Source organism: Gadus macrocephalus, chromosome 6, assembly GCF_031168955.1.
Source record: "Gadus macrocephalus chromosome 6, ASM3116895v1".
Lineage (NCBI taxonomy): Eukaryota > Metazoa > Chordata > Actinopteri > Gadiformes > Gadidae > Gadus > Gadus macrocephalus.
The window spans coordinates 14,640,582-14,653,542 of record NC_082387.1 but is presented as its reverse complement, the minus strand read 5'-3'; the positions used below and the strand labels follow the sequence as shown (position 1 = coordinate 14,653,542).

General features: G+C 50.5%; 1 protein-coding gene across 1 annotated transcript in view; it reads left to right on the top strand.

The window, feature by feature from the left end:
• Window positions 1–12,961, top strand: part of LOC132459653 (adhesion G-protein coupled receptor V1) — a 40,470-nt gene that overhangs the window by 26,928 nt on the left and 581 nt on the right. The window contains exons 11-21 of the mRNA XM_060054313.1: window positions 373–549; window positions 971–1,194; window positions 3,738–3,858; window positions 4,565–4,750; window positions 5,954–6,134; window positions 6,875–7,038; window positions 7,158–7,281; window positions 7,661–7,924; window positions 11,396–11,522; window positions 12,220–12,444; window positions 12,788–12,961. The exon at window positions 12,788–12,961 is cut by the window's right edge and continues 581 nt beyond it. Coding sequence (XP_059910296.1) covers window positions 373–549; window positions 971–1,194; window positions 3,738–3,858; window positions 4,565–4,750; window positions 5,954–6,134; window positions 6,875–7,038; window positions 7,158–7,281; window positions 7,661–7,924; window positions 11,396–11,522; window positions 12,220–12,444; window positions 12,788–12,961 — 1,967 coding nt within the window. The remainder of the gene's footprint in view (window positions 1–372; window positions 550–970; window positions 1,195–3,737; window positions 3,859–4,564; window positions 4,751–5,953; window positions 6,135–6,874; window positions 7,039–7,157; window positions 7,282–7,660; window positions 7,925–11,395; window positions 11,523–12,219; window positions 12,445–12,787) is intronic.

The window sequence follows — 12,961 nt, the reverse complement described above, 5'->3', positions numbered from 1 at the left end:
ATAATTATAAGTGTAGTTACAACGGAAAATCTGAGAAAAGAGCTTGGTTTGGTCAAATGAATTGTCCAGAAAAAACTATCGCCTACTTAAACCCCCTAAATATGCAATAAACTAGAATTAGCTTATGGAGCAGGCTGACTTCCATTGTAGTATCGTGTATCTCCATCCTCATGGAACATGGTCATCCTCTTCAACGATACACACCCTCACAACTCCCACCTAAAGGGGAGCACAGCCAGCCAGCGATAGGCTGTGATGATATGAATGCTATATGTGAATGCAGACATCAGTCCCGTGGCTCCCTCAGTCCTCCTCCTGTGGCTTCAGAGACCCTCTTACACCCCCCCCCCCCCCCCCCCCCTGCTCCTCCAGCTGGACAGTGTGGAGCTGGTGGACATCCGGACCCCCATCCCCTCCATCAGCCCGCGGTTCGGGGGGGCTCTCAACCTGACCCTGACCGTGACCCCGGACATCGCCAACGGGGAGATCGGCTTCACCAGCAACGTCACGCTGGCGGTCGTTGAGCCGGAGGACGCTAACGCCACCACGGTACAGCCCCGAAGCCCGGCTGCTTTTATACCGAGGTTCAGTTTGAGGGCGGGACGTTCGTTCACGTCCAATCCTGATTGGCTACGCCATGCGTCCAGACTAAGGATCATCCTCTAAATGTGTTTGTTAATGAGGGGATTTCCTGATCGTTTTGAATGGTGATGAATTGTTTGAATAGCTGAATAATTTTAATGGGGTTCATGGAATACACAAAATACTCAGTGAATTACATAAAAAATCTATAATATTAATACTAAATACAAGAAAAACACGTGTTTTGCATCAAACGGACGTCTGTGGTGTATTTTGTTCTATTTTGCCACCAGTAATCAAAAGAATGACCCGTACAGTACACTAGTGGATCAGCAGTAACCAGCAGTCGTGCTGTCACCGGTAACCATGGTAACGTCTAACTCCACAGGTGTCCCTGCCGCTGCGGCGCGACGGGACGGACGGCCGCGCCGAGGTGTTCTGGAGCCTGCGGCCGGTGGGTGCCGGCCGGGGGGATATCACTGCCGACGACCTCCGACCCTTCCGGGGCTCGGTGGTCTTCCTGTCCGGCCAGAGCGACACCTTCATCAACTTCACCGTCATGGCCGACGACGTCCCAGAGGTCAACGAGACGCTGCTGCTCTCCCTGGATAGGTAAGGGGGGGGTTGGTGGTGGTGGTGGTGTTGGTGGTGGTGGTGGTGGTTGAGGTGGTGGTGGTGGTGGTGGGGGGGGGGGGGGGTGATGAATGATTTGTTACTCATTAAACAACATTTAACCCAGCAGGGTTCCCTGCTGCTCACCTCTCTGGCCCCAAACATGGGATACTTTGGGTTTCGGTTCTTGAGATCTCAAGGATCGTGAACGCCCACTCCCAGTGCTGCATGCTGTGTCCCAGTGCTGCATGCTGTGTCCCAGTGCTGCATGCTGTGTACCAGTACTGCATGCTGTTGTCCAAGTACTGCATGCTATTGTCCCAGTGCTGCATGCTGTTTTCCCAGTACTGCATGCTGTTGTCCCAGTGCTGCACGCTGTTGTCCCAGTACTGCACGCTGTTGTCCCAGTACTGCATGCTGTGTCCCAGTGCTGCATGCTGTGTCCCAGTGCTGCATGCTGTGTCCCAGTGCTGCATGCTGTGTCCCAGTACTGCATGCTGTTGTCCAAGTACTGCATGCTATTGTCCCAGTGCTGCATGCTGTTTTCCCAGTACTGCATGCTGTTGTCCCAGTGCTGCACGCTGTTGTCCCAGTACTGCACACTGTTGTCCCAGTACTGCATGCTGTGTCCCAGTGCTGCATGCTGTGTCCCAGTGCTGCATATTGTTGTCCGAGTGCTGCATGCGGTTGTCTGAGTGCTGCATGCGGTTGTCCCAGTGCTGCATACGTTGGTCCCAGTGCAGTCATCCTCAGTGAGCAGAGCCCGGTGGAGCAGTGAGCTCTGCCGCGGGCGCGCGTGCTTCTCCCTCTGCCCAACGTTTGGTGACGTGAGAGTCCGTCAGCGAGTGCAAGGGGAAGGGGGGAAGAGGGGCGGGGTGTGTGTGTGTGTGTGTGTGTTTGGGGAAGACTGCAGGGGTTTGTGCTATGGGGGGGGGGGGGGGGTCCCCTCATGAGCTCTGATGAGAACGGTGTGTCTCTCTCCCCCCCAACGCTCTCCGGCAGGGTGGAGACTGCGCGCTTTGTGGTGTTCTTTGGGTAAGTGCGGAACACGGAGCCGGGCGCCATTGTGTGTGTGTGTGTGCCGTGAATCAAGACTCTGTTTTATGGGAGAAGGGTCCACTTCAGGACTTTCTGGGGACCTTTTGCTTGGTGTGGGGATGGGGGAGAGTGGAGTGGTGGTGGTGGTGGTGCTGGTGGTGATGGTCGGGGTAGTGATGGTGGTGAGGTGGGGGTGCTGGTGGTGGTGGTGCTGGTGGTGGTGGTGGTGGTGGTGGTGGTGGTGCTGGTGCTGGTGGTGCTGGTGGTGCTTGCGGTGTATGGGGTGGTGGTGGGGGCGGGGATGTTGGTGGTGGTGGTGGTGGTGATTGATGGAGCCGCGGGGAGGTGTAAAACGGGGGGAGGCTGAAGGAAGCGGCGCGGTTGTTGTGGAGTAAATGAAGAACCTTTCCCTTCTCTGATTTAACGAGCGGCGATTGTGCGCCGCTGTGAAGGCGTCCGTGTTAGTATGCGAGCAGTGGCTTGGCTGCGGCTGTTTGTTTGCTGTGCCTCGCTCTCTGTCTCTAATTTACCACCGCTACGTGATGCGTGCTGGGCTCCCGGTGGCCACGCACACACGGAAACACACTCACAAACACACACGCACACACACACACACACACACACAAACACACGCATGCACACACTCACAGACACACAAGGGCACACGCATACACTCACAGATGCACACACACAGACACACACACACACACACGCACACACGCAAACACTCAAAGACGCACACACGTACACACACAGACGCACACACTCACAGACACACAAGCGCACACGCACACACTCACAGACGCACACACACACACACACATTCGCACACTCCTGCAGGGGGATGGCAGGAAGGGGAAGGGAAGTTGATTGGCAGGGCTAATAAGTCTACTCCAAACAGGAGGCCTTTGGCACTCGGGGTCGGTACCGAACAAACGAGGAAGAATGCGAGGACTCCACTAATTAGAAATCTTTAAGGATTCAAGGTTAAGAAGTTTAGGCGTTTCATTCTTCTGCCTGCCACTGGATGAGTCAGACATACTTGTCTTGAGTTGACCAACTCAGAGGTTTTCCCCCCCACATTATTGTTCCACGAGTGATGAGTGCGAAAAGGAATATTGTTGTCCCCGGTTGCCGACGGCGATGGCCAATAATAGCCCTCTTCATCGCTCCCTTCACGCTTCATATTTCTTTCCACTTTACCGTATCTGCTCTTCATTTTGTCTTCGTCAACATCCATTATCAACCAATCAAATGTAATTGTTTATGTGTGTGTGTGTGTTTTTCTGTGTGTGTGCACGTCCACCTTCTTGTGTGCGCCTGTATCTGTGTGTGCGTGTGTGTGTGTGTGTGTATGCATGTGTGAGCCCATGTGTGCGTGTGTGTGTGTACCCATGTCTGTGTGTGTGTGTGCCCGTGTGTGTGTGAGTGCACGTGCCCGTGTGTGTGTGTGCGTGCGTTTGCCCATGTGTGTGTGTGTGTGTGTGTGTGTGTGTGTGTGTCAGGAGCAACGTGGAGAACCAGATCTTGAAGGCAGGCTTCACCAGCAGAGAGATCGTCATCCTGGAGAACGACGACCCTGGGGGCGTCTTCCAGTTCTCAGACCAAGGGCCCTGGGTCATCAACGTAAGCCTCAAAACAGTCAGAACTACACTGAGGGAATAGTCTTCTTTCACTATAAAAAGATCAACTCATCCAGGCATACTGCAAGAGACTCAGGCTCACTTGTTCAGAGTTCACCTGGACTCTCCTAAAAACACCCCTCTTCCGCACTTTTGTGTGTTGTATGTCCTTTCACTTAAAAAAGTAGCACTTAGAATCTTTTAGCATCTTGTCCTAGCTATCTCTGTTGTGTACGGGAATGGGTTAACCTAGCGATTGTTAGTGCTTGGCCCTTGCATCCTTATTGTACCGAGCGTGATACATTGCTTTTTCTCTTTCTTCTTACAAATGTTCTGATTGTAAGTGGCTTCGGATAAAAGCAACAGTTAAATGCCCTAAATGTAAATGTACACACAACCACTCCCATCAATGCTGTCCTTCAATGCTCCCATCAATGCTGCCCAAAAGCACCTGAACAACCTTGTTCATGCTTTCCCCCATAACTCGACACACAACATATTCCAGGTGCATTTATTTATCAGTGACCCCCATTAAATACATGTCAACCATGTTTTATGTGTCTCTGACCACTATAACTGGACTTTAGTGAATCCTCCTCATGAAGAAATAAAAAAAAATCTTGATCACAAAAACAAAAAAATTCATGTCAACCCCCTAATTGATGAACACCTCCTCCCTCCATTACCCACGATGCACCGGACCTGCGCAGGAAGGGGAGGCGGTGGAGCTGCGCGTGCTGCGGGCGGCTGGCCAGCTGCTGAGGCAGCTGGTGCGCTACACGGTGGCCCCCCAGGGCAGCGAGGAGTTCTACGGGGCCCCCGGCATCCTGGAGTTCAACCCCGGGGAGCGGGAGGTGGTGGTGGCCCTGGTGGCCCTGCAGGACGGCGTGCCCGAGGTGGGGGCCCGCTCGGGGGCACGCACACACACACACACGCACAGACAGACAGACAGACAGACGCACGCACGCACGCACGCATGCAAACACACACGCATGCACGCGCGCACGCACACACGCACGCATGCACAGACAGACAGACAGACGCACGCACGCACGCACGCACACACACACACACGCACAGACAGACAGACAGACGCACGCACGCATGCAAACACACACGCATGCACGCGCGCACGCACACACGCACGCATGCACAAATGCACAAATGCACGCAGACACACACACACACACACACACACACACACACACACGCGCGCGCACATATATATATATATATATATATATATATATATATATACACACACACACACAAACATATACACACACACACACAGACAGAGACAGACAGATGCACACACTACATGGGGTGAGGCATGTGTAGCATTTAACACATTTTATCATTTGATCAAATGGAGAAAAAAAACAATTGCCCTCACTATGTACATTTAAAGGGATTCCAATGTTTCTTTCATTTACTTTTGTTTGCTGTCGGAATGTAATTAACTACTGCCTTCTAAACGAGCCTGCAGTTGAAACGACATTGTGTACGTTATAGTTTAAGCTTCTTTTGGTCCACCAAATGGGCCCTGTCATTTGCCATTTGGTCCGGATTTGTGCATGTTTACATGTGTGTGTGTGTGTGTTTGTATGTGTGTGTGTGTGTGTGTGTGTGTGTGTGTGTGTGTGTGTTTGTGTGTGTGTGTGTGTGTGTGTGTGTGTGTGAGTGTGTGTTTGTGTGTATGTGTCTGAATTTTTGGGTTCCTGTTTACATGTGTGTGTGTGTTTGTGTCTACATTTTTGAATTCCTGTTTACGTTTGTGTGTGTGTTTCTGTGGGTGTATGTGTGGATGTATGGGTATGCGTGTCTGTGTGTGTGTGCCTGCTTGTGTGGGTGTGTGTGTATGCGTATGTGTGTGTGTGCCTGGGTGTGTGCGTGTGTATGGGTATGCACGTGTGTGTGATTGTGTGTGTGCGTGGGTGTGTGTGGATGCGTGGGTGTGTGCGCATGTGCGCGTGTATTGGTATGCGTTTGTGTGTGTGTGCTCGCGCTTGTGTGTATGCATGTCTGTGTGTGTGTGTGTGTGTGTGTGTGTGTGTGTGTGTGTGTGTGTGTGTGTGTGTGTGCGTGCGTCCCCCCAGCTGGACGAGACCTTCTCCGTGGGGCTCAGCAGCCACAGCACTCCACCGAGCCGCATCGGCCACCGCAGGGAGGTCAACATCACGGTGCGGAGCAGCGACGACCCCTATGGGGTCATCGAGTTCAGCCAATCAGGGCTGGCGGAGGCCATCAACGAGAGCAAGGGGAGCGAGACACACCAGGGTACTGAGGTCCTTCAGAACCTACTAAGAGACCCCCATGTCAATGATACATTATTGGAGAACGCGAGGGACAGGAGAAACATGTTGCTCTCAGCGGTGTTTTAAGGGGGAGACGTCGAGAAACAAATTGTGAACGAATCACAGAATGCTACCACTCAAAATAAATCGCGTCAATTCTTTGTAGGATTTTCGATTTGACTTTCTGATTTCATTACCCACTATTTTGATATTATTCGTGGGAGAGCGCATTTCAGTCGATGAACACACGTCCTTGCACGGTCTAAAATGTACAAGTCTTCGGTGTGTTTTAAGGGGCAGACGTCTAGAAACAAATTGGAGTCAGATGACAGAATGATACCGCGCAAATAGATACCGCGACGATTTTGAGAATATTTGCAGCAGAACGCATTTCAAGACAGACGATTAACACGTCCTTGCGGTCAAAAATGTAAAGTTCCGCGGTGTGTTTTAAGGGGAGGGACATTTAGTAACTAACTCGGGAAGAATGACAGAATGCCACCGCGCAAATCTAGTTGATACTTCGTCCGATTTTCGACATACATTCCACATTTTTTACGTTACCTCCGATTTTGAGATTATTCGCGGCAGAACGCATTTCAAGACAGACGATGAACACATGTCCCTGCGGTCCGAGATGTATGAATGAAAATACAGTGTAATAACCTCACATGCTCATGATCGCCGTTACGTGACGTTGTGCGTGTGGTACTCTTCGTACAGCTTCATACACCGTCACCAGGAACAGGGGTCGCTTCGGGGAGGTGTCCGTGTCCTGGGTTCTGGATCCCGGTCACCATGGAGACATCAGCCCCACCCAGGGAGTCCTCGTCTTCCTTGAAGGAGAGTTCCTCCAGAACCTGACTGTCAGCTCTATACCAGACGAGGTAGAGGAGCCCCCCCCCCCCCCCCCGTTCCACCGCCTCAACCATCAGACCCCAACAATTGCCGCCAGGGGTTTCTTATGAGATGAATGTATGTTGACTTGTTTTTGCGTGTTGCCTAGATCCCTGAAGAGGTGGAACACTTCACCCTCACCCTGACCAACGTGACGGGGGGAGCAAGGCTGGGGAGCGCGCTCAATGCCAGTCTACAAGTCAACAAGAATGACGATCCTATTTATTTTGCCGGTAAACATTTTACACACTTTCTTTATGCAATATTAAGAATCCCAAAGATGATTGACCTGAGGTTGGGGTTATTTTGCCAATAAAGACTGGTTGATGTACATTATCCTGCTGATCACGCAGGTATTTCCTAAAGAAATCAATAATTTGAAACAAAAACATCATCATCTTTGACCATGATGTAGAATGTCGTAATTGACCAATCGTAATTGAGTATTCAACAAAGCTGTGTATTAAGATTATATTATCAAATACTATATTATATTATCATAAGTAGAGGATAAACGCCGCTGCAGTGATTCCTTGAAGTGTGTACAAATCTGTCTCCCTCTTCGTCTCTCGTCATCATCCTGTTTCGACCCGACCCTTGACCTCTCGGCAGACCCCGTCGTCGTGCGAGTAGAGGAGGGAGGTGTGGCCAACTTCACGGTGGTCAGGGGCGGGCGGGCGGACTTCGTCGCCACGGTGATGTACCGCGTGGAGTACGGCGGGGACGCCTCGCCGACGGACCTCGCCCCGCTGGGCAACGACACCACGCTGGTGTACCAGGTGGGCGAGTGGGAGAAGAACGTCTCCGTGGCGACGGAGGACGACGACCTGCCCGAGACGGACGAACCCTTTCACATCCTGCTGTTCAACGCCACCGGTAGGTCTCCCCGATGACGGTGCTCGCAGTGTGTCTACAGTGCCCACTGCACCGTCAGTCAAAGAAGGCGTGGCTGACGGATTGGGGGAGCTTTCCAGGGTCGTCTGAGCCCGAGTAATGTCACAGTGCTTAAATTTGCATACGCGATCTGATTGGATGACGGATCCGTCGCTGCCGAAAAGGTTGAACATTTTTCAACTTTTTGACGGAGCCTTTAGCGCACGGATCCACAATGCATTGCGCGTCCGTCCCCATTCAAAGTCAATGGGGATCAGTCAACGGACGGAGGCAGTGGGCACGAGGCAGGGCCCTATTATAACGGTCTGAAACGCAAGTGAGAAGCGCCAAGCGCAAGTAGCTTTTCGGGCGGTTCTATGGCGATGTTGCTATTTTACCGGCGCATAAATGACTCTTGCGCCCGGCGCAAATCTAGAAACGGTTGGTCTGAAGTAGCCTAATTACCCGAAGGTGTGGTTTGGGCGTAATGTAATGACAGTGCCATCTCCCATCCCCTTTAAGAGCCATGAGCGCATTTTAATCTGACAAGATGATATTTGACAGCGCATTTGCAGTCTCCGATGAGACAGATGCATGACTACATGAATTTTAAACTTCAAATGGCTCAGTTTTTGGCCAAATAATGTGGCCTAATTCACACATGGAATAGTGTTTTCTTCCACAACTTCAGAAACACTGAGTCCTCAAATAAATTTCGGGAACGAAAACTTAACACACATATGATATGCGGTAACTGTGGTTCTATTTAATGATGTACGCAATACATTAACAAACATCGTTTCTTACCAGTATTGTATGCATTAACGTTATTGACTAGTGTTCCTAATATGCATGTGTCCCCCCGTCAATATACATTGCCATGGACTGTATTATGCGTTACGTCTGTGTTAAGAAAATATGTGTTTGCTGTACGGTGTTTGCAGATGCATTGATTTAAAAGTACAACTTATTACCGCTGTATCAGCTGTTCTTTCCCAAATAATTTCCCAAGAATGTGTGGCTAGGACCAGTAGATGAGAGAAGCAAAGTGTATGCGCGAGGTGCACCAACAACATTATGCATGCGCCCTTAAAATAGCCTCTGAACAACGCGCCACTGACTTTAAACCACGTATTTCCTGGTTTGTGGCGCAATTGTTTTCTGAAACGGCCAAATAGCACCAGGGAACGTTTGCGCCAGAACACGCCTCCTCCTTTCTCCGAACCGCCCCTTAGGGTGCAAGATCATTCCCTAATTTACAGGGGCGTGGCGGTGGAGGGAAAAGAACGCTCTTCGCCAGTTGCAAACTAGCAACGACACATGCGTCAGTGTAGAAAGTCAATTGAGCCTGATGCAAGACAGGGCCCTTAAAGTGTGTGTGGGTTAACTGTGTGTGTGTGAGAGTGTGAGTGTGTGTGTGTGCGTGTCTGTGTGTGTGTGTGAGAGTGTGAGTGCTTGTGTGTGTGTGTTGGGGCATTAAGTTGTTTTGTGTGCATCTGTGTGTGTGTGTGTTTGTGTGTGTGTCTGCATCTGTGTGTTTTTGTCTGTGTTTGTGTGTTGGACTGTGAGTGCTCGTATGTGTGTTAATGCGCGCATGTGTGTGTGTAAGACACATTACACACACGTTCACACACTGCTGCAGAGTGTGTCAGCGGTGGCTTAAAGGAAAGTTGATTGGCATTGTTAATAAATCCACTCCTCACAAACAGTAGGCCTTCGAATACCACAGGAAAACACAGGGTAGCCACTGACAACGAAATGGAGACGTCAATACACAGACAAACACCGTTACATTGACTCTCCACATAGATGAATCTGCATTGATGAGACGGGTTGACAAAAACAGTCCCTAATGACCACAAAGAACCCACTTCCCGTCCGTCTTGTCTTCCCGTTCGCTGCGCTCTGCCCTCTCTTGTCTCCCCATCGGTCGAGCGGTTATCTCCCATTGACTGCAGCGACGGCGGCGGCGGCGGTGCTAATCTGAGCATTGTGTGTCAGGGACTAAAGCCTGGTGCCCGGGCCTCACCAGGACCTTAATTACCAGAGTCTAGAGGCTCTGAGACACAGAGGGGCCCGGCCACTCCAGGGGCCCCTCTGTGTTCTCTGAGGGACCTGGAGGGGGGGAGACCCTGGGGGGGGGGGGGGGGGGGGGGTGGAGGGCTTGTGTTAGGAGTTAATGAACCCCCGTATCAGGAGTCAGTCCAGCAGTCCCCTCTGAGCGGGGCCTGGAGAATCTGCTGTGTGTTGGATTTCTAAATGTCTAAATCCATGCTAAATCACTGTGTGGATATCAATTTGTATATATCCAACATCACTACAATATAACTTCAACTGTATCACTCGGGAGAGTGATACAGTTGAAGTTATATTGTAGTGATGTTGGTTGGATTATAAATGTTGTGTATGAGGAAATCAGTGTGGGAATATGGGGCCCTTGCCTTTTTCATCTAATTTCAGGATTTATTTTGTGTCTTAACAACGCACGGATCCCATCTATTGCATCAGAGTTAATAACAGCAACTATGTGTCAAGCAGAAGTTTATCTCTCTCACTCTCTCTCTCTCTCTCTCTCTCTCTCTCTCTCTCTCTCTCTCTCTCTCTCTCTCTCTCTCTCTCTCTCTCTCTCTCTCTTGACGCACCCTTGAATCATAGTTCCGAAATCTCTGCATCCTTTTTCAAAACATTCAATCAAAAGAGTGGAATAATTCTGTCAAATAAATATCTATTTAATTTATTTTCGTTTATTATTAAAAATTGTATCACTTCACCACCAGATGATTCCCTTTTTTTGCTTTGGTTTCTCTCCCACTAAAGCGAAACAAGGGGGTTTGTTCATGACACCCTCCCACTAAAGCTCCAATCTAAACTCCCCCTCAGACAAGGCCCAGTGAATCCGTCTCATAAAGGGTGCAAGATAGTACAGCAAACAAAGGCTGTATATATCCCGTCTCTCTCTCTCTCTCTCTCTCTCTCTCTCTCTCTCTCTCTCTCTCTCTCTCTCTCTCTCTCTCTCTCTCTCTCTCTCTCTCTCTCTCTCTCTCTCTCTCTCTCTCTCTCTCTTTCTCTCTCTCTCATGTGTTCACATTGCCAAGGTCAGATGTTTTCTTCTTGTAACATCTGACTCTGTTCAAGCAGAGCGCATGCAATAGTTGGGCATGGCTCATTCGATTGGGTTTGCACATTTGTCTGTTATTGTAAATAAGTAAATGAGGCAACGAAATGCATTTATAATGGAATTGTTTGCTTGTGTGTGTGTGTGTGCGTGTGTGTGTGTGTGTGTGTTTGTGTGTGCATGTGCGTGCATGTGTGTGGTTGTGTGTGTGCATGTGCGTTCATGTGTGTGGTTGTGTGTGTGTGTGTGTGTGTGTGTGTGTTCGTGTGTGCTTACATGCGTGTCTGTGTTTGCGTGTGTCTTTGTTTGTGTGTGTACTTACGTGTGTGTGTGTGTGTGTGTGTGTGTGTCTCTCCCAGGGGATGCTGTTGTGTACGGCGTGCACACGGCCACGGTGGTGATCGAGGCGAACGACGACGCCAACGGGATCTTCTCCCTGGACCCCACGGAGAAGGCTGTGGAGGAGGGCGCGACCAACGACTTCTAGTACGGAGAACGTCTCTGTATTTGTGTCATTGTTCAGATTTTTCATAGCAAAGTCTAGTTTGACTCAAGTGGACTGAAACATATGCCATTCATCTGTGTTTTGGTTTGTTTTAAAGTTGCCAAACTTTAAACAGTAATGTCTCTAAGTAACTTCATTTCTTTATTTCAGTCAACTTCAAAGCTGTCAATAATAAGGATATATATATCAACATAGCAGAACAATGTTACGTTGGTCTCTAGGTCGCCCCACGAAAACAGACTCTGGATTAACATGCGAACACCTTCACTTCCAACGCTTTAACATCCAACACCATAACACCTTAACATCCAACGCCTTAACATCCAACACCATAACACCTTAACATCCAACGCTTTAACATCCAACACCATAACACCTTAGCATCCAACGCCTTAACATCCAACACCATAACACCTTAGCATCCAACACCTTAACATCCAACACCATAACACCTTAACATCCAACGCCTTAACATCCAACACCATAACACCTTAACATCCAACGCCTTAACATCCAACACCATAACACCTTAGCATCCAACGCCTTAACATCCAACACCATAACACCTAACATCTCCGGCCGCAGCGCGGTAGACCTCCTGGACCCCAAGGTCCGCCTGGAGGTAACCACCAGACACCTTCATGAATGAACCATCCCCCCCTCTGCTCCCTGTGCCAGTGTGAGGCGGGCCAGGGGCCACTTCGGAGAGGTGAGCGTCTTCTGGCGGCTGTACGCCAACGACTCCCTGACGGCGCTGGAGGAGGGCCAGGAGTTCTCCAACACCTCGGGCTCCGTGGCCTTCAGCACCGGGGAGGGGAGCCGGCCCGTCGTCCTGGAGGCCATCCCCGACAGGCTGCCCGAGTTCAACGAGTACTACGTCCCTCCGACTGGTCAACGTCTCAGGTCCTGATTGGATAACGTTTGTGTCCTCACCGATGCTATTGTCTGCTTTATAAGGCGTTCTTGATGTCATTAATGAGCTCATACAGTTGAGGTTGGGCGTCTTGCTCATAGGGGGGTTACATGTAGACTGTGGGGAGTTGGGGTTTGAACCAAGAACCTTTCTGGTGGGAGTCAAACAAGACTAGCTAGTGACCTGACTATCATGCCCACGTAGAGCTACACGTTGAAGAGCTGTACATTTGATTGAAATCACTGTGTTCACAGGATATGATTCACAGAGCAGTTTCACCTTCAGCATCCCCAACACACCGTAACCCTCGCGCTCCTCTCTCCCATCACACAGGGGGGCACCCAGGGGGGGGCGGCCGGCTGGCCGACGCTGCCCTGGACGCCTCAGTGCTCGTCCCCTTCAACGACGACCCCTTCGGCGTCTTCGCCATCGCCGACGGCAACCTGGACCAGGAGGTGGCGGAGGACGTGCTGTCGGACGAGGACATGTCGGACGTGGCGTCGTTCA